General features: G+C 37.0%; 1 protein-coding gene across 2 annotated transcripts in view; it reads right to left on the reverse strand.

Annotated features, from left to right (window-relative positions):
• Window positions 1-424: 424 nt before the first annotated feature.
• The window catches only part of LOC129729620 (zwei Ig domain protein zig-8), a 113,940-nt gene continuing 87,450 nt past the window's right edge, over window positions 425-26,914 (reverse strand). For both annotated transcript variants that reach the window (XM_055688333.1, XM_055688334.1), the window contains exons 4-7: window positions 19,157-19,370; window positions 18,748-18,925; window positions 2,737-2,873; window positions 425-2,561 (exon numbers count right to left, since the gene is read on the reverse strand). In XM_055688333.1, the coding sequence (XP_055544308.1) occupies window positions 2,452-2,561; window positions 2,737-2,873; window positions 18,748-18,925; window positions 19,157-19,370 (639 nt within the window). In that variant the 3' untranslated portion in view covers window positions 425-2,451. The remainder of the gene's footprint in view (window positions 2,562-2,736; window positions 2,874-18,747; window positions 18,926-19,156; window positions 19,371-26,914) is intronic.

The raw sequence follows: 26,914 nt of genomic DNA on the forward strand, positions 1-26,914 counted from the left end.
GCAAGCATATAACGACCAATCAGAGGTCGAATTTTTCGTTTTGACAAGGCTTGACTATTTTCAATAGTACAATAGTGTGAATAATAAAACTACAATTATCTTATTTTGGGAAGAATCTTAGAAGATTTTGCAATCTATTGCTGCAAGAACGAAGGAAATCCATCGAATACTAACCGATTTATTAGCATTTGAAATTGGACATATTTTTCACTGTTTTCGATTTTAGATTTTCCTTTCACATCCCTATGTAGCCGAACTTCCTGAGAGAAGTATTCTACTTCAAAACCCGACAACCGATTTTCGGATGTGTACGATTACAGATTTGGTTAATATAATGGAGAATTCATACATCGGTGGTTCGACATTTTAGGTTATGAAAAAAAAAACAACATCACAACATTATGAAAAAAAAAAAACATCGGTATTTGTTTTTCGACTATTTTATTCACATAGTATGCAGTTACTGGTATCATTACTGTATCTAAGTTTAGTATTTTGTGTCATATGAATTATTTATGCTTGTAATTATATAGCTTTTGACCACAACCATCATTTTACATATCAGTTTGATAATTTTGTTCTGTTATTAGTGTTTAATAATTATAAAACGAATAAAAAATTCACCTCTCTATTCCTAGGTATGGGTTGGTAGTTTTTTTTTAATGTTGTTTGTTTTCAACTGTATATTTATATATGTGGTTATAAAAATGCATATTTTTTCTTTTTACTTGTATCTATAAGAGATCGTAAAATAAATATTCTGAAATAATTTTCACAACACTGTCTGCATGCGCATAAAATTCTTCCTTGTTTTTATATTCATAACACATTTTTGGGAATCGTAATCGGGCTACTGCTTCTCTACCACTTTCCTATCGTCAACTCGTGGGAAAGTATAAAACTAGTTGGATGTTTTAAACTTTTTCTTCTTCTTTTTGCTTCCATTGGTTCTTTTCATTGCTCTCAGCCATTGAATTCGCTATCAGCTTGTTTTGTTTCAGTATTTTTTGCTGGTTTTTTTTCTTCTCAATTCTCACCTACATTTTTAATGTAAATACTACTAGTTGAGTCGTTGATATAAAAGCAGTTATTTCACTCTTGAACCTGGGCTTAAAGTATAAACGACACTATATTCGTCTGACACTGCCAACAAACAGTCAGAATTTAATGCGCAAAACACTTAATATTTAATAATTTTATTAATAATTTTTATTAGTAATATAAGTATTATATTGTAGAATCATATTTCTTTTTTTACGTTGAATCTACTTTGGTTCAGAACCAATCTCGCTCTGCCGACGGGTTGCCGGTTTGAATACTATTAAATTTCACTCATGATTTCCTTTTCGTTAAGCGCCTTTCCCTTTTGTTTTTTATCTTCGTCTTCTTGTATTTCAGTGTATGTAGAATCACCGTAGAATTAAATTCTACTCTACCCAAATAACTACCAACATTGTAATTTGTGAGACATCATCAATTTTTCTCTGTTGTTTTTGTTGTTGTTAATCTGGTCTGAAACACGGTAAATAATCTCCGTCTTAACGATGGACAGAGTTTTTTTGTTTAGTTTAGTTTTGTTTCGTTTTCGAGAGTGTGGTGCATTGAAAGTTTTAGAAAAGGTCGAAAAAGTATGATATGGGACATTTCATGTTAGTGTTTACTTTGTATGTTGATTTGCTGTTTTCGCTCAAGTTTCGGTAGCATGTAATTCGTGTTTGTTGTTTTGTTGCTTTTTTGACAATCGAAGTGGGCCTGCACACTGGGCCAGTCAAGAAAATGGACAGGAAATATTCGATGCGTTCGATAAAACTATTTGCGTAAAAATTGTCTAGCTACGTTTGGAACGTTTGAAGTTTCTGGTAAGTGTTTGTGTGTGTATATGTGTCTGTGTTTGTTTGTTTGAAATTTGATTTTGTTAGTTTATAGAATAGACAGCGTCTGAAAAATGTTTTCTTTCTACAGTTTTGATGCCTTAACTGTAGCGCGTGATACTAGAAGTATACCGAGTGATTTGTGAAATTTGTGCAGAAAAAGAACTTGTATTTGAGAAAAAAGCCAAAATATTTAAAATCCGTCGATAGGATTTGCTTCCTTCCGGGAAGGTGGAAAATAGTCTCACTGGATTACTTTTTATTCTTACATTGGTACTATAGGAAAGATACACCAAAAAATGTTACACAGTTAGGCGTAATCTGTGACCAAATCTATGTTCACTTGATGGGATTTGATGCGGATTATGGTTTGTTAGTTTACGCGATAGATATACGGATTTTCTAAACTGTAAATAGTTAGAGCAATTAGCTTTGATTTAGTTTAGCCTCGCAAAGTTTACTCTGCGGCTTAGGTGGACCAACCGGATTTACATGCATACATACATACATACATACGTACATTGCTAGAAGCGCACAAACGAACGCAGGGATAAATTGCCTAAACTGCTGGAATCTACAGTCACCGGTTGGCACCACTGCAGGCCAGCAGTACCAGCAGCAGCAACATCATGCTGGTTAATGGACGCCACTTCATACAACCGCCGTGCTGCATAGCAGCGGGATTCTCACCTGTGCAAAAGAAGGAGAAGGGGGAGGAAAATTTAATAGTGGACCATTAAAAAATTATCGAAAAATTCCAGCTAGCCATGATGTGTGGAATGTGTGGATATCGGATAAAGTGTAAAGCTGTGTAATATGTGCTAAAATTTGGCGCCGCTGGCATCGCAGTAGATTGTATAGTTACCGTTGAGAACATGAACCGACACCGTTGCCTGCGCGATGTCCGCCAGTGCACACGTGTAATTTCCGGAATCGTACCGATTGGCGTTCGCTATGTACAAGCGGCTCATGGCGCCACCTGTCAGCAAGTCCGTTTTGACGCTGTAAAAGGGATACGGGAAAACGTGTTAATTATTTTGAATACAGCATATTATTCACACTGTGCTAGCCGCTGGTGTTAACTTGGGTTGTTTAAATTGTCTGTACAGTTTTTGGCTAGGATAAATTTTCAAACAAAGCCACGTTCGATTGAGTGGAACTATTTTCCATTTATTCTCCACCACCCCCCGGGGGATCTAAGCCCGCACTCGAACTGCCTGGCTACTAGAGATACTGCAGATTGTTTCTTGTTCCCCGTTGAAGAGCACATCGCAGTTGGCTGCTGCTGCTGCTGTCGTTTAGCTTGCCAGGCAGAACATTCATTAGTAAAAAGTACGGCAAAGTTTGCTGCGATAACTTTTGCTTTTTTCATCTGTTTCTGGAAATGAATATTAGCTGTATAATAGAACAGCATCATTAGCTTACGTAATGAAGCTGCCGCTTTTGAGAGGATGAATTAAAGCAATCTTCAGCGGCGGTCGGTTGTGAAACCGATGGGATAATTGTGTTTTTGATAGCTTGCAGGTTGACTTCTAATTTCTTTCTAATTATTTTTTTCAACGTTGAGAAATGCAAACTTTCAATTGTTGTTTTCGTAACAGTTTCTCTGTTACGTTATTTTAACGGTTTTTTTTTTCGGAAAATCTGAAAGTGTGGAATGAGAAAATATATAAATTATTAAAGATAAGAAAGTGAAACGTAATCAACCAGCCAATCGTTTGAAACGGGAAACTCAACGTTGGAAAGTCGAAAAATTGAATAAAAAAATAAAAAGTCAAAGAGTCACAGAAGATTCAAGTTTCCGGTTTCAATTTTCAAGTTATATTGTGGAGCATTTTCTTTTCAGTCTCAAGAAGCTTGCTCTTTAGATTTGTGCAGAAGTATAAATTTCAATAAATAATCATTTGTAAAATTATTTACTTCTAGATCATAGTTTAACCAATTTTTCCCCGTTTGTTCAAACGATAGCAGCAGCTTTAAACTATGGTTGTTCGACCTTTGATCGATTAACGTCAGCTTTTAGCCTCCGTCTTCTTCGCTAGTTATTCCACTATCCGCCCGGATCTCTCTCTCTCTGATAGCATGATAGGATCCCTTTCTATTATTATAAAACAGTGAAACTTCGCCTTGAAGTCGTGAAAGTTTCAATTTTTTTTCTTTTTTGTTTGCTTTTTATTAATTAGTCTAGTTCCGAGGGAAGATGCTAGTTAGGCCAAGCCAGTAGCAATGGGCGATCTTTGAAAAAAAAAATCGATTCTCCTGCATCGATTAATCAAAATCAATAAAATCGATTCATGAGAAAATCGAGTTGGGAAAATCGATTCAACAAAAATCGATTTTTGTTCGGTATAAGCTTTTTACGACCTTTTTTGGCTATATTTATGGAGATTTTGTTTTGTTTGCGTTTTCTGGTTTATCAATCATGTTCAACGAGTTTTCGTTCACAACATCTACTAACGATACGGCTTTTTTAGTTTATTGCCATCTTCTTTTACCGCGTGTACTCTTTTGGCGGTTTTTTTTCTACTAAGAGTTTTCGTTGTCGCCCATCCCATAGACCGTTTCACGAGACGTTTGTGAACTTGATTCATGAACGAAATTTTTGACAGAAAGTTTGGAACCGCTGACATAATGCACGTGAAAGCATCATCAACATCAGCAGGATCCGTGACACCTGTCAGTTCGTGAAATGGTCTATTGTTTCGGATGCACTAAGAGCAATCGAAACCTGTATAGTTGGGTTGTTTAGCTATTCACGGATTTCCGATTTTTATAAATCATCCAAAAGAGTGTAACTTTCTAAGTAAAACGTGATTTTTTAAAAATCTATATCATTTTCCTTCGGTTTTTAAGAAAAAAACAAATATTCGCTCTAAATCGCTACAATGGCAGTTGGTAGTTGGGCGATCTGTCATTGTAGCGGTTTCGAGCGAATTTCAAGCAGTTTCAAATCGTGATTTAGAAAGCGAAGGACAATGATATAATTTTTTTTAAATCACGTTTTACTTAGAAAATTCAGATCTTTCAGATGATAGAAAAAACTGATACAGCTGAACAACCCAATTCATGAAAAAATCTGAACATCCGCAGCACAAACTCAAATAAACAAAAATGGCGAGCGCGACACCATGCAGAACAGAATGCAGCACGGCATATACACGAACATTTAATTCAACTTTTGCAATATTTGAGTTAACGAGTACCCCGCTACTCATAGTTGAAAAATAAGCGCATATGCCTTTTCTACCGAAATCAAAAAATTGGTGCTTGATAGTAAACACCCACAACGATAGTAAACAACGTCCCTACGGAAACCAATTTTCAAATAGTGCACTTACAGAGGTAACAAATATAAAATAATGTTGGCTATTATCCAAAATGGTAAATTCAATATCCAATGTAATGCAAAATTTCAGCTAAATCGGAATTCAGGAGTATTTGGTCTAAATTTCACTTTCTCGACTTCTGAAGAAAAGCACAGTTTGTAATAGTTTTTTTTTGTGCCAAATGTCTTATGCCTTGTTCATACTATAGCAGATATCGCGTGATATCGCGTATCTTGAAACATACATACATCTAGTTTTCACGGAAAATTGGAGTATGGGATTTGAAATCAAGATGAGCAATATTACATCATGTGAACGGGTTATTAGAAATGTATAAAACGTCGGGGTGTTATCCAAAAAATCGAAATTTCGCTAACTGTTCGTGAGGGCGTAACATTGAACACTACTTCTAAATAAAACTGTCAAAGTCCATTGCCACCCCAATATACACCAATCAGTTAGTAATGATTGTATACAATATATGTCAAACTTTCGAGGCGGTCTTGTGGTCGGTAATTTATATTCAGTTCGAGGTGCAAACTTGTCTCGTCGTTTTTTTCATCCTCGCTAGGGGTGGGTGAACGGCTCACGAGCCGTTCATATGAACCGGTTCTTAGAAAAAGCGAAAGAACGAACAGCTCACGAAAAAGAACCACGGTTTTTTGGGCGCAGCAGAACTGTTTGGTTCGCGTGAACCCGAAGTTTACCGAGACTACACAAACTGTCAACGCTCGTGAATCATTGTGAACCATGAGTCAGTTCAGAGCCGCTCTTGCAAAAGAGCCGTTTCACCCACCCCTAATCCTTGATATATTTCACAACGCATGCGTATTAGCCAAATTTCATACGGGTTTGTCTATTGATGTCGCGTTTACAAAGGCAAAAAAATGGTTACTGCGTTAAAAATACTGGAGGGACTTAATTTGGCTGCGGATTGTACTTTTTCAGCTCGACGACAAGGTTATCCAGCTTTCCTGACCTACAGAAAACGTCAAAATGGGCAGCGTGCCCTATCCGCCATTACCGTTCGTGGAAAGCTGGATATTCTGGAACCTTGTGGGGGTGGTGACATACTCATGAAAAAAGTTGTCATGGACGTAGACAATTTTTTTTCCTCATCTATAAGACGTAGACAATTGTTTGAACCAACATAAACATTTGAAATGCGTTTTCCTCGGTTTCATGTCTATTGAACTTTAGCCCATTCTTCAACTATGGTCATCCCGGTAAAAATTGACACATTTTTCAGATCAGTGTCCGAGTTCCGAGCACACACTTCTTCGGAGAGAAGAAAAAATTTTTGTATACTATCAATGAAGAAATTTTCTTCTCTTCGAAAAGAGGTGTTCTCGGAATTCGGCCGCAGATTACGTTAGCAACAATAAATGCAATCACTATTGTCTTCAAAAAATCGATAAATCGGCCCGAAAAGATCGATTTTGCAAAAATTGGATCGACTTTGCCCATTGCTACAAGCCAGTCTTTCCATTGTCCTGCTTGGTAGAGCAAGAATTGACTGCGAAAATTGTTGAAAAATAGATGCCCAATTTATTGTCCACTTTTAACTTTCAACAGTCACACAGACTTTTCGTTTTCGTGCGCTTATTTCAGTGCTGAAAATTTGGATGCAGAATCTAAGGACGAAGCCGGTAACAAACTGATTAGCTTATAAGTTTTTCAACAGAAAAACGGTAAACGTTTTTTCTATTATCTTCCAGTTGTTCGAGATGATTATGGGCCGTTCGTAAACTACGTCGTTAAATTTGGCTAATTTTTATTTTGTAATTTTAATAAATTTTCCCTGTACAGCAGCGGTTTTCAACCGGGGGGGAATTCCCCCCTAGAGGGGAATTTGACCGTTGCAGGGGGGGGAATTGCGAGTGGAAAAATTTCACATGTAATGCGCAGAGTCTATGCTTAAGAGTCCCGCAAAGATGAAACCAAAGGAACCAAATCAGTGTCAAACGAGGGTACCAATCGAGCAATGTAAATAAACAAGGTGATAATGTTAGGAGTGGATGAAAAGTGTTGTAATTGAGTGTAATGAAGAATATGTGTTTTTCCGAAGTTTTACTTACACATTTTAATCCAACATTAAACCTGTACACTGGTTCACTTAAATTTAACAAAACATCACCGGTGTAATCTTTCAAAACTGTGTACCTTGTGAAGAATTTCAAAAAATGATATTCGCTTATGCATGGTGAAAAACAGAACTGTATAGTTCTTGGCAACAAACGGCACAAAAACTGTGTTGCCGAAACGATAGATTTTCTCTTCGTGCGACTCTATATACATAGACTCTGGTAATGCGCTTTTGTGATTGACGGTGGTGCGACATTTTTTTCAGTGTCCAATGAATTAGCTCGCAAAAAACCCATGCAACAGTTGCGAATTATTTTGCTCTACACGCTCACTCTGGGCTACTCAGGGGTTGAGTTGAATTTTAATCATTTTTTTCAGTTGTTCGAAGATGTCAAATTATGAGTAGAATTAAATTGATCATGGCGGCAAGTTTTCTCAAAATTCGGTAACTGGTGCTTGCGTGTTGTTTTTGTTATTTTTTTTTGCAATTAAAAGCAAACAGAAAACCAAGCAAACCGTCTGAAAAAAGGAAGAAATAGAAATGTTTGAAATTAGTTGTTATCGGTAGGTAATTCATAAACTAATGCCAATTTTTCTTTTTCGCCAGGACTCGTTGGTTGGATATACGGCGAATAAATTCAAAGATCTCCCGTGTCCCAGCGAACAAAGGTAAATTTCTTGAAATAACCCCTTTTAAAATAAAATTCATTAAAAAGGGAAAATATAATAATATCGAGTCAATAATGATAATTTTTCCGAAATTCCCTCATGTTTTTGAGTCGAAAATGAGTAACATTTACGCATCGCGCATCAGGTATAATATGGGTAATATTTACTCAATTTTTACAACATTCGGTGGTACTCAAAAATGAGTAAAACAACTTCTACTAAATTTTGAGTACATACGGTTTTAGCGAAACTGATTAGGTTTTGACTCAGTTTTGGGTTATCCAGAGTGAGCGTGTATAGGCATTCATACGTCAAATCTCGCCAAACATGTGAACATCGTCAACAAGCACATTTCTCGCCAAACATGTGAAAAGGGCACACCTTCACAAGAGATGCTGAATTGTATGCCCGTGTATTGATGTTCTCCTGTTCCTGCTTGAAATCTGATAAAAATTAAAGTTTAAAAAGTCTTATATTTTTTAATTACTACAACTTTTCTTTCATGGTGCCAATAGGGGGGAAAAGCTTGTGTAAATTATCAAAAGGGGGTGCATGAACTGGAGAAGGTTGAAAACCACTGCTGTACAGTGAGCACAAGAATATTGCAGATCATTTATAAAAAAAACACCACCTAATAAAACAACAGTATATTTTTCATTCGACCGAATTCTACAATGTCATCAAGCAAAAAATATTATAAAAAGTTTTGTGCAATTTATGCACTGATTCAGATGGTACTGGGAATTGATTGATATAATTTAATTCATTTAGACAAACTATATTCGAGCTTTGTATCTAAGCTGTTATTCGATCAAACAACAAATTTGCTAGGAATATTTCTCATACATATTGCAAGTTTTCTTCACATCTTGCTCATGAACATTTGTTTTGCAGCCAAAGTTGGGTATTTTAAGGCCTTCACAGTAGTATAATAAAAATAGTGAACTTCTTTCATTCACTCTACGAAGGCAGGTTTTATTAACATACTATCTCCAGAAGATATTTGGTATGTAAAAAACCTTAAAGAACAAAGAACTGACAAAGAACTTTAGTTCAGAATCCCACCGCTAGGGTCGCTGCAATATCCAACTTTTCAGTCTTATACACAGAGAGATGGTGTTTTCGGCAAAGTTGTAGATAATGTTATCACACAAACTCTGCTGAAGGAAGACACTTCTCTTCGAACTCTTCTTGTTTTGGAAATATAATGGTTTATATTGAACTAGTCGTAGAATTTCGACAGCCTGTCTTATTTCAATGTAAATCTTGCAATAGGTTTGGGAATACGATCTTATGATGACCCTGTTGAAAGAAAGACGAAAATAAATTGTGTAGAATACTGTGAAGTCTTTCAATTGTGAAGTAGTTGAGATTTTTCGACGATGGTTCAGATCGAAACGAGATCCGAAAACTAGCGCTGTGGAAGGAGCTGTTTACTTCATTGGTCCGTCCGCTAAGGAAAGCAGTGGTGCTGCCATCCGTTGTCTCTGTAGCTCTGCTGCTACCCGCTGCTACTTAGTTAGGACCATCTTAGTGGCCATCCAATAGTAAACTGACTGGTTTGAGCAGGAGCCGACCAATCAGATCAATAGAACAGTTTGCACATTTTCAATAGCCCAGTGTTTGCCTAATAAAGGCTTGACAATTTTCAAGGCTTGATTATGTGTTTTAGTGTCGTATAGGGTGGAGGGCCAGATAATAAAAGATGCCGCACTTAGTTATGAAACATTGTATAACGCTCTATTTTTACACTGTCTATCTTTCTCAATCTTTTATGTTTTTCACCTTCGTCCTTCTATTTTCTTTAAATTTTCAGTTTCTATCAAATTCGTTACTCTTCAAGACTACTGTTGTTGTTAAATTTTCTCGCTCACTATTGACAAATTATTCTCATCACGCGGATTTGGTGGCAATGAAAGTCTTAAAATTTGTCTAACACGAGAAAAAATCCAAAATCAGAACGGTTTGCTTGATTGGTATAATGTCTTTGGCAATATTGTTGACAGTAATTTTATCCTTTCAAAAAAAAAAAAAAACCTATACACATAGGCGCCAACTTAAGGGGTTATTTTTCCCGAGGTGCAGTGTATTATTTTGCTCCCTCAATAATTCTAGAAAGTCATTCGTTTCTTTTTTTCATGTTCTCGATAGTTTTATTTGTTATTTTCAAACATCACAACCTTCACGCCATTTTGCGAAATTGTGGTCTATGATAGTTACTCTTAAAACTGCCATTCCAATCACTTAACGTCAAGACGAATCGCACGCAAAAATTTTAAGCAATATATTTCTAGAATCAGATAAAACAGATTTTTTCGAAGTCCTTTTGCCCCTCCAATAACTTTATGAAGTCGGCGTCTTAGCCACTACACCATAAGACAAAAAAGTTATAAAGAGACCAAAATGAAATTGAATTAGATGTCAAAAAATCAACATTTTAGAAGTCTGATTTTTTCTACGGAAACTATACAATAATAGCTAAACATTGATAGTTGTTTGAGCTTGTAGAAATAAAAATTTAAAATGTGAAATTTTCCGAAATTTGTTTTTTACAAAACTTTTATTATAGTTAATTTTTTCAAAAGATAAAATTATCATGTCGAAGTCTCTCTGCTGATCAAACAAACCATTTTGGCTCTAAAAATATTGTTATCATTAAAGTCACGCGGCTCAGTAAGTTTGATTTATATGCCAGCACAAAGTTTGGGTGCCTATCTATATAATGAGAATAAGTTGGTGTCCGCAAATCAAGATTTACCTCAAGAACAGATCACCGGATTGGCATGAAAATTTGTACGTAAAGGTGTCTGGAACCGAGAAAGGTAATTATGCTGTTTTGGGATCCCTCTTTGCTGTGTTAAGGATGGGCTGCCATACAAATGAAACACAAATTTCTACATTTTTTTTTCTGTATGGACTTCCTCACCCGCACTTCTGTTAATAGCAATACCTCTATTGAGAAGTGGCATGCTTATTATTATTGTTCATCAGTGCTTGTGTGTAATGTGCTACTCTTCCTTACACGCTTACTGTTCTACTATGCCGATACTCGTTCCTCTTGCCAAATATCACCAATTATAATTCCCTGGAGAAGTTTCGTCGTGCGTCCTTCTGGCCAGTTTTATTTATAAGAGGGACTTATTTTTTGTTAAGAGGAAGTCACGCAAAGGTATTTGTAGATTTCAGCGTAAAGGAAGGGTGACTGGTGGGGAGCCTGAGAATAAACCCATGCTTAAAAGTCCTTTTTGACATCGGATGGCCTGATTCTACTAAGATTCGAACCCACGACCATTCGCTTGACAAAGCGGACTCTGTAATCTTGCGGCTACGTAGCTCCCTTCTACATAACTCGAGAACTAATCAAGTCAATCGAACCAAAATTAGTATGTGGAAGTTCTTAGAAGCATGAACTGGTCCTATGGTGGTTTAACAACCCTGCTTCTTCTGGAAGTGAGGGGCCCATACAAATGAAATGCAAGTTCCTGCCAAACTCGAGAACTAATGAAGTAAATGGAACCTAATTCGGCATGAGGAGGTATTTGGAATAAAGAAATACTTATGTTGTAGTTCGAGACCCTCCCCTGCTCTGCAAGGGGAGGGCTTCCCTAAAAAAGAAAGACAAATTTCTATATAACTCCAGAACTAATCAAGCGAATGGAACTAAATTTGACAAGAGATATTTCAGGGGACAAGACATTTTTTATGGTGGTTTGATATCCCTCCCTCCTCAGAAAGGATGCACAGGAGCTTCGATCGCAGAGGCCAAATACCATCCAATATGGGTATTTTCGAAACCAGAATGATTTTCAGAGGCCGGAAATTACCTCCGCAAGCTATTTTGAAATCCACTTCTCGGCTTCTGCTCTCTGGAAAATGACCCAGAATTGTCGAATACCACCTAATTTGTATATTTCCGTCCGATGCGCAGACACCATTACGAATTTAAAGATGACGACTTCCGGTTTTCCAGAAACAGCTCAAATTGGCCGAATATCACCCAATATAGGTATTGCCGACACCAAAATGATTTTCAGTGGGCAGAAATTGCCCCAATCAATGTAAATTCAAAAAGACGATTTCCGGTTTCTGAAATCTTTACAGGTATGTCGCCAGTTGAGAGTTCTCACGCTTTCACTGTTAAAAATAATTAAATAAAGAAAAAAATATGCGGGACAAAGTTTGCCGGGTTGGCTAGTTTATGATAAAAATATTTTTAGTGCCAAAACTGTTTGTTTGATCGGTATAGTGTCTTCGGCAAAACTATTGATAATAATTTTGTTCAAGATAAAAAAAAATTACAGTGTGTTTAATGTTTGAAAAGACAAAATTTATATCTACAACTTTGCTGAAGACGTCATAACGATAAAACAATTTGTTCTGACTCTAAAAATATGGGGGAGTGTCTTTCGGCTTCGCAGTCTTTAGAATGTGAAAAGAAAACGATATTTTTCTCTTACACCGACGTTTCGAATAATATATATTCTTTATCAAGGCTCTACAAGTAAATTAAGATCAAAACGATTTTTAGAAACAAATACATAAATTATGCACATAACATCATTACCGAGAGGACCATTTTCCAGTGGAGTGGTTCTTCGGCTAGAGCATTAATTGTCAAAACAGAAAGTAATCATCCTAACAGAACATCCAAAAATACATTAAATTAGCTAAACATGATATCAAATACAATTCATGCTTCTTACATTATGCAAATTAAAAAAAAAAACAAATTAAAAACTGTACACTTTAACGAAGCGGAACTCGTAGCACTCTCAATCATACTAAACCATTTTTTCCGTAACCAGCAACCTTGCATGCAAACTCTATTGCGCACAAGTTATGCTGTGTGACACTCGGTGGAAGCTGTCATCGACCGTTGACGTTTGCTGTTGTTTATTTCTGTACTCCGCTTGACGTGTTGCATGATTGCTGTATATGTTGTGCTTAAGCCTTCAACATCACTGCGTTTGTTTACCGTATGATCGTTCGTGATAATGTGGCACATTTCCAACACGTTCAACGCTGTTTTTCGCCTATGTTCATCCAGGATACACACCTCATTCAACTTGAATGAATGGTTCTTGTCGATGCTGTGTTGGAGTAAAGCAGTTTTTTCCCTCAGGTGATGTATTTTGGCAATAGTAGATGGGCTGGTGGCATGTTCGTTTGACTTGAGCTCATCCAGTTTTTTAATGTTTGACCGGTGGTTGCTGATTCTTGTTTTGAGATGCTGTGTAGTGAGTCCAACATAGCACGCATCGCAGTTGGCACAGGGAATTTTGTAAATGACGTTGCTGCGATCTAATGTTGCGATCCGATCTTTGGTGTTCGTGAACAAATGGCACCATGTCGAGATATGGAATTCTACCTTCCTCTTCTCTTTCACACGTAAACTGTAGGTTGCTGTCATAGCTATTAAATAATTAAATTAAATTAATAGCTATGACAGCAACCTACAGTTTACGTGTGAAAGAGAAGAGGAAGGTAGAATTCCATATCTCGACATGGTGCTAGTCCGCAAAGCAGACCAGTCCATCAAAACGGAATGGTATTCCAAACCCATGGCCTCGGGTAGATTCCTGGACTTTTTCTCTTGTCACCCGTTGCATATGAAAATGAATGCGGTTGCCAACTTTATCATGAGAGTACGAAAACTCAGCACAAACCTCCCCCCAAAAGCGATCAACGACATCATAGACGAACATCTTAAGGTCAACCACTATCCTTTATCGCTGCGAAATAGATTGCAGAACAGACTAATGAGGAAGAAAGTACAAGATGCCCCAGCAGAAACATTGCCCACAACATACAAACCTATGCCCTACATCGACAGATTAACGGCGCGCATAAAGAAATCACTGCGTATAGATTTCCCAGAAATTACCCTCGCTACACGTAATGAGCACACCATAAACCACGAACACCAAAGATCGGATCGCAACATTAGATCGCAGCAACGTCATTTACAAAATTCCCTGTGCCAACTGCGATGCGTGCTATGTTGGACTCACTACACAGCATCTCAAAACAAGAATCAGCAACCACCGGTCAAACATTAAAAAACTGGATGAGCTCAAGTCAAACGAACATGCCACCAGCCCATCTACTATTGCCAAAATACATCACCTGAGGGAAAAAACTGCTTTACTCCAACACAGCATCGACAAGAACCATTCATTCAAGTTGAATGAGGTGTGTATCCTGGATGAACATAGGCGAAAAACAGCGTTGAACGTGTTGGAAATGTGCCACATTATCACGAACGATCATACGGTAAACAAACGCAGTGATGTTGAAGGCTTAAGCACAACATATACAGCAATCATGCAACACGTCAAGCGGAGTACAGAAATAAACAACAGCAAACGTCAACGGTCGATGACAGCTTCCACCGAGTGTCACACAGCATAACTTGTGCGCAATAGAGTTTGCATGCAAGGTTGCTGGTTACGGAAAAAATGGTTTAGTATGATTGAGAGTGCTACGAGTTCCGCTTCGTTAAAGTGTACAGTTTTTAATTTGTTTTTTTTTTTAATTTGCATAATGTAAGAAGCATGAATTGTATTTGATATCATGTTTAGCTAATTTAATGTATTTTTGGATGTTCTGTTAGGATGATTACTTTCTGTTTTGACAATTAATGCTCTAGCCGAAGAACCACTCCACTGGAAAATGGTCCTCTCGGTAATGATGTTATGTGCATAATTTATGTATTTGTTTCTAAAAATCGTTTTGATCTTAATTTACTTGTAGAGCCTTGATAAAGAATATATATTATTCGAAACGTCGGTGTAAGAGAAAAATATCGTTTTCTTTTCACATTTTAAAGACTGCGAAGCCGAAAGACACTCCCCTGAGTAAACTAACAGTCGATAAAAAGTATAGTCTAAAAATATGTGTAATTATCAGTACCATTTTTACATAAACCCTTTCCAAAAAATAAGTCGTGATTCAAAAAAATACTGATTTTATTTTTCACTTTCTTTTCCTTTTTTGTGATTCTCTTGTCATTAGTTTCAATAATATACTGTCTAAAATTTTTCGTTCTTCCCATTCTCAACATTCCCAATGTTTTCATTTTACATTTCTCGTATTTTTTTTCGCCCTCTTTTCCAGTTTTGTTGAAAGTTTGTTCCTGGTTTCCCCGTCATTTCATCTTCTTGTTCTAATTTTTTTTTCAAATTTTATTTTATTCTCTTTCTTATTACCTACTTTAATTTTTAAATTGATTCTGTTTTTTTTTTTCATCTTTATATAACATTTTTAAATCAGTATAATAAAAACACTATTTTGCGAATTTTGGTGGACGCTTAGCTAACATTCTAACCGACTAAGATTCTAACTCCGTTGTTGAAAACTGACTTTGTTATTAGCATTCGAAATTGCACAATTTTCGTGAGGCTCTCAATATTTTCGATATTTCAATTTGCACCCTTTTCTAATATTGTTGCTGTAAGACGTAACTCTACGTCAGAATAAATAAAAAAAAATGGGAGTCACTCCTCCGTCATAAATCTGTGCTAGTGAAGTTGCACAACGAACCACGTACGTTGGGCTACTTGGGATTAGTTTACCATCTTCAATGTACAACGATGACGGCGCCGGCTACGTCCTTACGGTCATTACGGTGAGCAAGGAGATTCTAAGGAAGAAGATGTAACAGTCGTTGTGTCGGGGAACGAGTTTACCTCTGCACCTCCACGATTGTGACGGAAAGGAAAGGTTCGTGTCACGAAGGTAAGTGACAAAATCGAAAAATGTTGCGCGTGAAATTTCTCATTACGATGAAGAACCATACGTATCTTTCTTGTTACACACTGTTGGGGTAGAATATCATGATTGTTGAAAAAGTACACGCAAAAGTTGAAGTCTTGTACAATCGTTGTGTCTTCCCGATTCGCACAAATGTTGCACAGAAATCGCACAATAAATGTGTGAAACGCATAACGCAACAGTTGTACTGCGAATACATTGACATAGAATGAAATCAGAATATGTATCATATACCGACACTTTATTTCTCACGTCGAGTGTATTAGTGACTGCTACTCATGGATTATTGTTTGTCATTCTGTGCACGCGCTTTTTTCTCAAGCGACGAGAGAAATTTCTCTCTCGCTCGTAGAATTTCCATGTATGTGCGACAAGACTAGACACGTCACATACAATTTGCAGGTTGCTCTTTCGCTTCTCTTTCGGTTCGGATTGCGACGCGCAAGGCGATATCTCGTTGCTTCACGAAATGAGCGAAACACCCGTGCTGTACATACTTGATACCAGTGTTGTTGGTCTCACTCATACTGTCGGTGCGTGCTTGCTGCTATTCAGAGGAATGCATGAAGAAGAAAAAGTATCTCGAAAGCGTGTGTGCAAAATACTTGAAAAGCGTAGCATAGGTCTCGTCCTCAAGCAGAAAGGAGGAGAATGGTTTTGCTTCTCGCTCGCTTTGCAATGCTGCTTGATACCAGTTGAGACTGTTTAGGTGTAGTAGTTTGGAGCTACCAAATACATTGGAGAAACGCTAGAGCATTAATTGCGTTATGCCCAACACGCAATCATTGTACTGGTTCCGAATTACATCAACAATTGCGCTAAAAACGCACTATTTTGTACTGGTTTCGCACCATCCAACTTTTGCGTGTAGAGAACCCTAGACACAAGTGCATGGTTGAAGTGAGACTACTTCAATTATTATTCATGAATGTGGTGATCTTGATAAGGGCCGTTTTTATTGTTCTTGCGGGCGAAAATGGTAAAGGCTGCTTCTAAAAGCGATAATCACTCACTGTAAAAAGCGCTGGCTTCGCTTTGGAAACTTATTACGCTTTATACAGCATATTGGAAAATTTTAAGAAAGACGGTTCTAGTTTGACTTTACAGGAGCATTCCGAACTCAGAATACAATTTTGTTTATCCTCAGGCACAGTCGCAAGATGCAGTTGCGGTAATCACTGTTGCGTGATCGAGAGTGCTGGGGCTCCTGCTATCTGCGTCAGTTTGACACGAGAAGAATATGATTGTTTTTCTTTCAACACGATACAGCGTATTATTTCGTTGCGTGACCTCCGTCGATCGTATATTCGTATTAGATACGAAACATAATCTCTCTGCGTCTTGCAAAACTGGAGAAATATCAGAACTTGAAAAAAGGCGGAGACATTCACAACATACGTCTGAATCATCGTGAACAGAAAGCGAGCTTGTGATTGATCAACCGCTGCTCACCAATTAATGTTTACCGGTTTGTAATTGCAAAAAAAATATTTTACCAAAAGTTAGAGAAAAACTTCTCCAATCGATTGAAACATTATTGAACACTAATATTTTAGGCAACATCCATAAATTACGTAACGCAAAAAGCGAATTTTATGAACCCCTCTTCCCATATGTAACGAAACGTAACGCCAACACCTACGCTCCCATAAAAATTACGTTACGCTGTAGAAGAATTTTCCTGGTAAGAATGCTCGTTTTTGGCGAGTCTCTTCAGAGTTTTTGTATTACGTAACGCTGATCTTACCTCCTCCACTCCCCTATGTAACAAATCGTAACGCTCAAAGATACCCCTCTCCCCCCTATGAGCGTTACGTAATTTATGGATGTCACCTTATTCGATAAATGAAATCTTCAGTATGACTTTACACTATACCATCTATACCACTATACAATACTATACAAAATTTTGGTAACTTTGACCTTTCGATCAGCACATTGGCGTTAAAAATCCGTTTGACAATATGTATTCTAAGAGGGAACTTTTTTGTTACACTTTACACAGCATGTTGTCCCACTAAAGTAAAACGTAGTCCTACGTCAAACATTTGTAACAGCCAAGCAAGGTTTCGTTGGGATATCGCAGACAGTGAGGTCCAACAATTTTCCATTTGCTTTTCAACAAAAGATGAAATTATGTTTGATGTTTTAATTGAATTTTTTACTTCAAAAATTATTAACTTTAGTATGTACCGAGAAAGTAACAGTTTTTTGAGCTGAATGTTGAAAAATGGATTTTTGTTGGCAAAATCGTAAAAATAAATCGAATCGATATATTTGTTTAGTACTTAATAAAAAACAAGTATGGCACGCAGTTCAGGACCGACCGTTTCCTTTGCTGTGCTCTCTCTTGAGTGAAGACGAAATTCCGCAACGCGCATTTCGGGAATCGTTTGTTGGCCGGCCCGAAAACATTCGTTCCGGAAAGGCCGGAAGAACTGCGAAGTGAGGACTCGGACCAGACGAAACTTGGACCGGCGGATGGCTTAATTAGTTCGCTCACTTTGTGCGTTTCCTCCGACGGTCGTAAATCATTTTGAAAAATTTAAGGCAGGTAGGTATATTAATTACGGAAAAATGGCTCTACGGCCCCGACTCGGGCTCAGTTTTTCTCTCCATCTGTCCGGAGTCCGAGTCATCGTTTTTCGCTTACTCATTCATAGTCAAGTGGCTGGAGAAAACATAGCACTGCAAACATTTAATTCAAATTAACTACTTTCGCTTCTAATTCGAGCAGCACCGTCGAGCCGCCGAGTTCCGTTTCCACTACGGTTGCTTTAGCAAAAAGTATTTAATTATAAAGTTTCTTCACTTGCTCCCGGGTGGAAATATTCTATGAGCTTTGTGGTACGCAGATCGCAGCAGTGGAAGGTTAAAAATGGTACCCTCTCCCCTACAAAGGAGGCCGTCTCGTGGTTTGGGGCGGTTCCGAGAGTAGATCAAGGCGGGCTCCGGGTGTCACATTAGACGGCGAGTCAAGGCTTGAAATTGATTTAATGAAAACTTGAAGATAGATTAATTACCTTATTCCGCCCCTGCTGGTGTCATAATTCAGCATCCGGAGGCCATGCTTCCACGTCACGTAACTGGTCGGCTGCGGAACTTTACTGATGATACACTTCAGCTCGATAGTGCTTCCGGCTTTGTAAAATTTATCGACGGTTGCAACACCTCTTTCGTCAACAATCTCCACTTTCGGCACTGGAAAGTAAAGTGAGTTCAGTTTAGCTTGGGTGAATGGATGAATGGATTGTGGGCGTATAGGAAATCTTCATCTAAATAACGACGGGCCGTCTTTCAATCCGTTCTCATGCAACATGTCCCCGGGTACATATTTATGGGAAACTGCAATTCGAACAGACTGCTCTACGGGACGGACAGCCGATGGATAGGACCAAGTTCTGTGGAATTATTTTGTGGGTTGCTACATACCGACAACGATAAGATAAACAAGATACACCAGGGGCGGATAGGATGAAATCTGACACTCATAATGGCCCTCATCTCGTTCGTTTGCGTACTGGATCAGAAGCTGCCAATTATTGGGAGGCTGATACTGCAGCGAGTACCGAGAGTCACTGCTATACGTGTGGCGGCCGACCGTAATTAGGTGGATTTCGTCCCCTTTCCGGCGCACCCAGGATACCTGCCACAGGGAGGGAGAGTGAGAAAAGAATCACGGTGAAAATTATGTTAGCTTTCATTAAAATTACCGCAATGCACAAAACGCTAATTAAAGCAGGCTGTGTGATGAGTTTTTTTGTTTTTCTCCGAGAATCAGTTTCCCTCAACTGATTGTGGTTAATGTATTTTTTTATTATATTCGTGAAGCATATTGATGTGTCATGTAACAACAGGTGAAAAAAAATTGAAGAATAAAAAAATAAAACTGACAGGACTTTTTGATGGCACGGGTGAATAATTACATGCCATAATTGTACTGATTATTCCATGCGGTTGCGTTCAAAAACGAACGGAGAAGATGCGTAAAGTTTTGAAATCGTGGCTTCGCCAAAGTCAGAGTTAATTTAAAGCTTATGGCCGAACTTTGGTCGATGGGTTTGAGCTTGATGCGATTTGTTTTGGCAACTGGCAACCGGAGGGGAAGAGGGAAGGGTTAATTGGCGCTTGGGGAAGGCGAAATCCCACTGGTAGTAATTGAAGTCCAAATATGCGACGACGACGATGAAGACGACGGGGGGCTGCAAGAAGTCGTGAAAGAAATTTTCAATGACAAAGCAAGCGCAGCTTCAAACCGGTAAAAGCGCACACTTCGGGGGTAAGCGGGCGAAGGAAATCTAATGACGTTTATTGTCCTGTGTAGCACAGTAGTCGTAAACGTTTAAGATGGAGCTTTAACATTTTATGACGGAGTGCTTGGATTACAGCTGTACTTTAATACGAAGATGTTCAGCGGGGGGTAGAATTGTGTCATAGCGTGGCAAAACGGTAAATAAAAAGAAGAACATATCAATATGTGTTGAATTTGGATATTTGGGTGTTCGAATCGATTCTCGAAGGAAGAACCAGCTGGATGCATAACAGAAATTAATTGAATAAAAAAAACGGAGTTTGCTATTTCCGATTCATTAATTTCGAAATATAACATCCGTCAAGTCGGAAAACACGGGGTTTTTATGCAAAAATACTGTAACAATAAAAAAATAATGTTTCAAAACGATAAAAAAATTGAAAAAAAAAATATCTTCCTTCTGTGAATCAAGATACAGAAAACGTAAACGAACTGAAAGAAAAAAACCGATAAAAATTATACCGACTTTTCTGAGAAATTCGCATTAAAAACACTTTAATCTAGGTATGAATTTACTGTAAAATATTCTCAGAATTCCGTAAATGGAAAGGCACAATCAATCCCCTAGACAAAATGAGTCCTTCTTAGAATAAAACTGACCAGTTGGAAGGAGGAACGAAACTTCGATTTGACTTCTGGCTCCTGACAATATATACCTATGTCTGTTTTATAATAAAACTGGCCAGAGGAACGTTTGTGAAGTCTCTTCAGGGAATTGGCGTTATTTGTAGGAGGAAGAAGGGTCGGCATAGTAAGGCAGTAAGCTTGAAACAAAAGGGTAGAAACTTACAAACAGGCACTGTTATAAATGATGAGCGATATTGCCAATAAAATATGTCATAATGCCAATTAAAATATGTAGTGCGAATTACAGAAAATAGAATACCACAATAAATTTAATACTTCAGGAAAAATCACAATTTCTTGTTAGTTTATGTTTATAATAGTGATTTACTAAATTTACTTATAGTTATTTGTTTTTCTATAAAAGCTATAATCTTTTATTTTTCTCGCTTTTGTCGACCATGTGTTGCCTTGAAGCTCAAACTGAAACAAAATGAAAAATTCCACAGCGCAACATTTTTTTTGCTTTGGCGCTTTTGTGCTATTTTTTATGTATTCTGATGCAACAACAAATGTCCTCGAGATTGAGTCTATTTCACCTTAAGAGGCAAAACCTTTGTTTTCCCATACAAACGTATAAATTTTAGTTTTTTTTTGGAAAGTATGATAACAATTGAGTTGATTTCCAATGCTAACTCAAAAGTACCAAAAATCATTATGGGACAGTTATGCGGGTCAGAGCTGCGATTAATCCAAGCAACATGCTGACTATGACGAGAGAGAAAATATCATCGCACTCGCTTCTTTCTCTCATAAATAGCCAGCAACCATCACAGTAAGCGTGAGGTTCCGACAAGTGATTCAATATCTTGTCTCTTTTGTTGCCATTTTCGGCTTCTCATTGTCAATCGTCGTGAATATACAGAGTTCACTCGGAAATATCAGTGCAATGCAAATCAAGGTGATTTTTGGAATATCAAAAATCGTTTCAGTAGCGTGATTATGTCAGTGCTAGCTTGAAGTTTGTTGCTATCAGGATTTTTTGAAATTGATCTGCTTTGCGGTCTGTGACGATCCCAACTCAAGATATGGCAACCAATGAACTAGGATTATAATTTCAAACCAGTGGTTATAGGTGTCGCTTGATGGGCTGGCACAACAACTCCGAGTATTCGGAACACAACCGGAACAGGTCCGCATTTTTACATTTTTCAATGAGAGGCATGGTAGGATTTTAAGCACTTCTATGCACTGCTTTGATCATCGTTACCATGTTACTGAAACATATTCCGGTCATATATCCGAAACCAGTCGATTAACTCCGGCCATCCTCTTCGTTAAAAGAAAATATGAATTAAAACTAGGAGAAAAGCAAAACCGTTCCGAACCAAAATTGAACAGTTTCAAAGTTGAACCGTGCCAACATTTAACAGGATCTGTATATAAATATACATACCCATACATTATTAAAAGTTTTGCCACCCGCGATTCATTTTTTGCCGCGAACAACACTGTCTTTAGTTTAACCTACAACAAGCACAATATTCAAGAATCAAATTAATAAACTCATGCTGTCAAAAAAACAAATAAAAATGCAATATTATTTTTCAGATATGAGATCATTTGAAAAATATTAAAAGAATTCTTTTTATTACAATTGGTGTTATGAAGAAGCATATTCTCTACTGAGAATAAAAATGAATGATCATACAGATTCAATATGTACCAAACTAAATACGCTCAGTTACAAAACGAAGTAATAGTTGTTTATTGACAATGCTTTTAGTCGGCGTGCAGCCAAACCGAACCAAGCGTCGAAAAACATTTACCGCCGCAATTGCTGTGTACAAGCTGTTACAGAGAATTTTTGTTATAATATCGTTATCAAATGCTCAAACGATTTCGTTACTTCATAATAGATAGATATTTACTTCTCATATCCACTGGGTGTCAATAACTCAATCTGAGAAAACGGCGCTTAGTTCGGTCTGATCGCATGCCGACCATATATCAATATCATACATATCAATTGAAGAAAAATCATTGATTTTATGTTTGCTATCCTCATAACATCATGCTGTCAAAATGAACTTGATATTTCTGCTGGCTCAATCTCAGTACAGCCATACCCGAATGATCGAGAAAGATAGCAAGAAAAAAATGAGAGTGAGAGTTGACGCTAAGAGAATCATTGTAACATCGCAAACTCTTTTGTAATGAACCATGCATCGTAGTTGGCTGATTCTGGTGTTGCATCATTTTGGCGTAATGTCAGTAGTATGATATTGACTTTCCGCAGCTCTGATGCGGGTACCGGCAGCATAGCCAGAGTTGTTTTATTTTCGTAGGTACCAAAAGAGCAGCTTCTCCGGTTTTACAAGCTTGGCCTGACTTTTACGCCAAATTGTAGAGATAGAGTATCTCTGCAATTGCTTCATATGTGACTTGTTCGAATTCTGCTTCTTTGACAAAATATAGCCTAATGAGCATTCAAAGAAAGAAAACAAGCATGTGTGTAGGTACCCAAATAATAATCTTTTTAATATGTACCGTGCTGGATCGAAATCCGTACACCTAAGCACATGACAATCTTCGACGGTCAATAAAAAATCAAGAAATCACATATTGCTTTGAACTGACTTGTTCACTTACAGGTCTACTTATATTTTATTACTGTTTTCAAGCAAAATGATTAAAATCACTCTGAAACTCGAAAAATTCATGTTTAAATAGAACATGTTTTGAATCGAAATCCGTACACAGTTTTTTGTCTGAATCAAAACCCGTACACTTTTGAATCGAAATCCGCACACTCGCGATATAGACTGGATCAAAGTCCATACAGCAATGAATCAAAATCCGTATAGATATAGAAGTACAAAAATGAACATCTTTTATTTATAATTACACTTTAAATTTACGAATAAATATATTTTGAGGATCGATTATTTCCTAAAGTTTCACACGGTTTTCTAATTTTTTATATCAGTTAAAATAGAGCAATTTTCGTAGCGTTTCATTGCGGCACCCCTTATTGTGATAACGGAAGCATCCCGGTACGACTTTCCCTTGCGCACCTCAGTCACAGCTCCTTCGGAATTGTTTGCCGTATATTTACACTTGTTTCCTTCCAGTATATGCTGAAAACAAGAAAAATGTTCAACGATATATGCATGATACACACGCTGTACGGATTTTGATTCAAGCAATTAACAAGAATCAAAATCCGTACGGCACAGTTTTTGTTAAATAAATACTATTTACACTATTTACCAGACAATATACAGCTCGAAAATGACAAGGACTTACCATTTCCATCAATTTCAAAAAGATTCACAGAGTAAAACACTTATATCCCAAAAAAAAATCGTTTTTATCTGAAGAACGTTTCCTTAGTAAATTCTCTAACGATACAACGAAATGACAACTGAAACCGATACACGATTGATTTTTCATTTTTAATATTTTTAATTCATGGCCTACTGGCGCATAGTTTAATTCAACAGAAGGCCAACAGCTCAACGGATATGTACATGTAATTATCATATGAATTATCACTTTTATAATGCTTAAAACTGAAGAAAAACATCAAGGTGTACGGATTTCGATACTGTACGGGTTTCGATCCAGCACGGTACTGAGGGTCAGAATAACATAGAAAAAATTCTGCTTCCCCAAATCAATGAATTATTTATTTTGTTGAAAATTTTCGATATTGGAAAAAAATAGTTGAAAATTTAAAAACAAAAAGTAGAAAGAGATTACTATGAAAACGTTTGTTCTGTGTTCGAATACTTTCACACAATTCATTCTCAGAGGAACATTTTGTGGATTTCACACACTTGAATTTCATTGCCGAATTTCGGTAATATATTTGGACATTTGGCTACTACCAGAAATTTCGGCACAAACTATCCGAAACCTCGGTAGTGAATCATGGTTTCCATTTTTGTTTTACTGAATTAAGAATTTAGGAAGTAAATGGAGGTTAAACCTGGGTATCCAGTTTTTCACGAGCGGTAATGGCGGACAGCGCATTCAGCCCATTTTGACGTTTTCTGTAGGTCAGGGAATTTTCAACCGCAGTAACGGAATAGAAAATATAACAACGTCGAAACGTAGCATAGCAACTTCAACAAACAATGGGCGTTTTGTCATTTAAATTCGTCGTGCGCATGCGAGGATCAACATAAACAAAACTGTTTATCGAAGTTGCTATGCTACGTTGCAATTTTTTTATGTTTTTCACTCCGTTACTAATTACTCGACCAACAGAAAACGTCAAAATGGGCAGCGTGCACTGTCCGCCATTATCGCTCTTGGAAAGCTGGATAGGTTTTTAAACTTAACTGAAATTTTTTGACTGGAATTGATGTTTAATATAAGTTGTTGATATTTCGGCTTGCCGTCTAATGGATTGCGTTGATTTCTATCTACTCACCACCGATGTTTCGGTCTTTTTATGGGACCATCATCAGGGCCTACAATATATTAGACATTTAACGTAGAATTAGTCTTACATTAGGACAAAATTACACTATCCGACATTGTAAAAACTACTCACACGAAACAGTATACAACGAGTTGAAATATTGTAGGGTCTGTTGATGGTCTCATTAAAGGACCGAAACGTCGGTAATGAGCCAACAGAAATCAACGCAAATTATTAGACTTAAATTTTCAGAAAAAAGCCGTTGGAATAAAAAACGTGAAAAAGTTATTGTTAAAAAAATTCTGCACTATAAAAGTGGCTATCTAACATTTTTTGAAGGCTCTTGGGATTCTATGAGAAGAAAATACATAAAAAAACAGTATTGATAAAAATATGACTCTGATTTTTATTTAAATTTTTGAAGTTTTTGAGATGATTTTAAGACAGTTTATATACTTTCCGGCAATCAATTCCCTGCCCAAAATTTTGCAGATCATGCATCATCAGTACGGTAATATTTTTCTTGGAAGAAGTTTTCAAGAAACACAGAAAAATTGTTACTAAGTTATTGTGTATAATTTAGTAAAACTCGATCTTTGTTTTCTTGGACTTCCTGCTTCTTAGCGCTGTAAGTTTAATTACAAGGAAACACTGTGAACTGCTTTTTTACTTGATTTTAAACTGCCATTCATTTCCGCTCCCTATTTCAGAATAAAACAAAACTGAACAATTTCACTGCTTCGATCTTCCATCATAAACTCACAGTTCATTTTGCACGCAAAAAGTCGAGACTTTTGCAGCCGTTTTCCTAATTTTTGATACTTGTGTAGAATTTTTAGCACTTAAGCACGATAAATTGAAACATTTTGTCTGTTTCTTTTAAAACAAAACGCACTGTATTCGTCACAGAAATCGTCACAAGAAAAACTTTTTGACGACGATTTTTGCGTCGAATTTGGCGCGTTTTATTTCAAAAGAAACACAATGTTAGCGAAATTTCTTACTTTTACTTCTTACTTCCTTTTTTTCATTCATATTTGCGGCCGCTGTTTGTTTCAATTTTTATACGCATAAAGAGTTCGCATTATCAACTGTCACGAAAATATCCATTTGTTCTGAAAATAACTTTAAAAAATAGTTACGAATGAAAAAGAACATTTTGTTATAAGGAGCCAATATTTCGATAGAAGACAATTATTTGGTGCCGCAGCTTGCTTCAATCTTTGTTCTTTGTTGGCTTTGATACGACTTGAACATAAGTCTTTGAACTTTTTGAAAGTAAATCATATCGATAATTACGCATGCTGCTATTTCACTGTTCCGTATTATCGTATGAAAAGCCATATTCATTTAAAATTCGACCGCATACAATTTCCTATTTATCCATGAGGAAATAAGGCACCTACAAAATAAGTAAAAATATGTTTTGCAGGGTTTTTATCAAACTTCAAGGAAAAAATACAAGAAATTTTTTTGTCTGCTGTTCTGATGAATTCTCGAACTTTTCGTCGAATACTTCCCATCAATTTCTGCACAGTGGCAACATCTACTCTATCGACCATTTTCGATTCGCCACACTTCTTCAATTTACGCTTGACTATTGCCCAATATCTTTCGATGGGACGAAACTGTAGGAAGTTTGGAGGATTATTCCTTGTTCGATAACATCGAAATTATTCAGCTTGTATCATTCCACAATGGTCCAGAAACCAAGTTTAGGGGGAAATTTGGGTCTAGAGCTCTATAGCAATGTTTTAGAGAAAAACTTTCTTCTACAAAGTTGTTACATATGATAATGCGCTTATTGAAAAATTATCAAAAATTAGGGTGACTAAAATTTTCGAAGCAATCAACTATCTAACTTTTTTATCTTTGAAGATAG

This window comes from Wyeomyia smithii, chromosome 3 (assembly GCF_029784165.1).
Source record: "Wyeomyia smithii strain HCP4-BCI-WySm-NY-G18 chromosome 3, ASM2978416v1, whole genome shotgun sequence".
Taxonomy (NCBI): Eukaryota; Metazoa; Arthropoda; class Insecta; order Diptera; family Culicidae; genus Wyeomyia; species Wyeomyia smithii.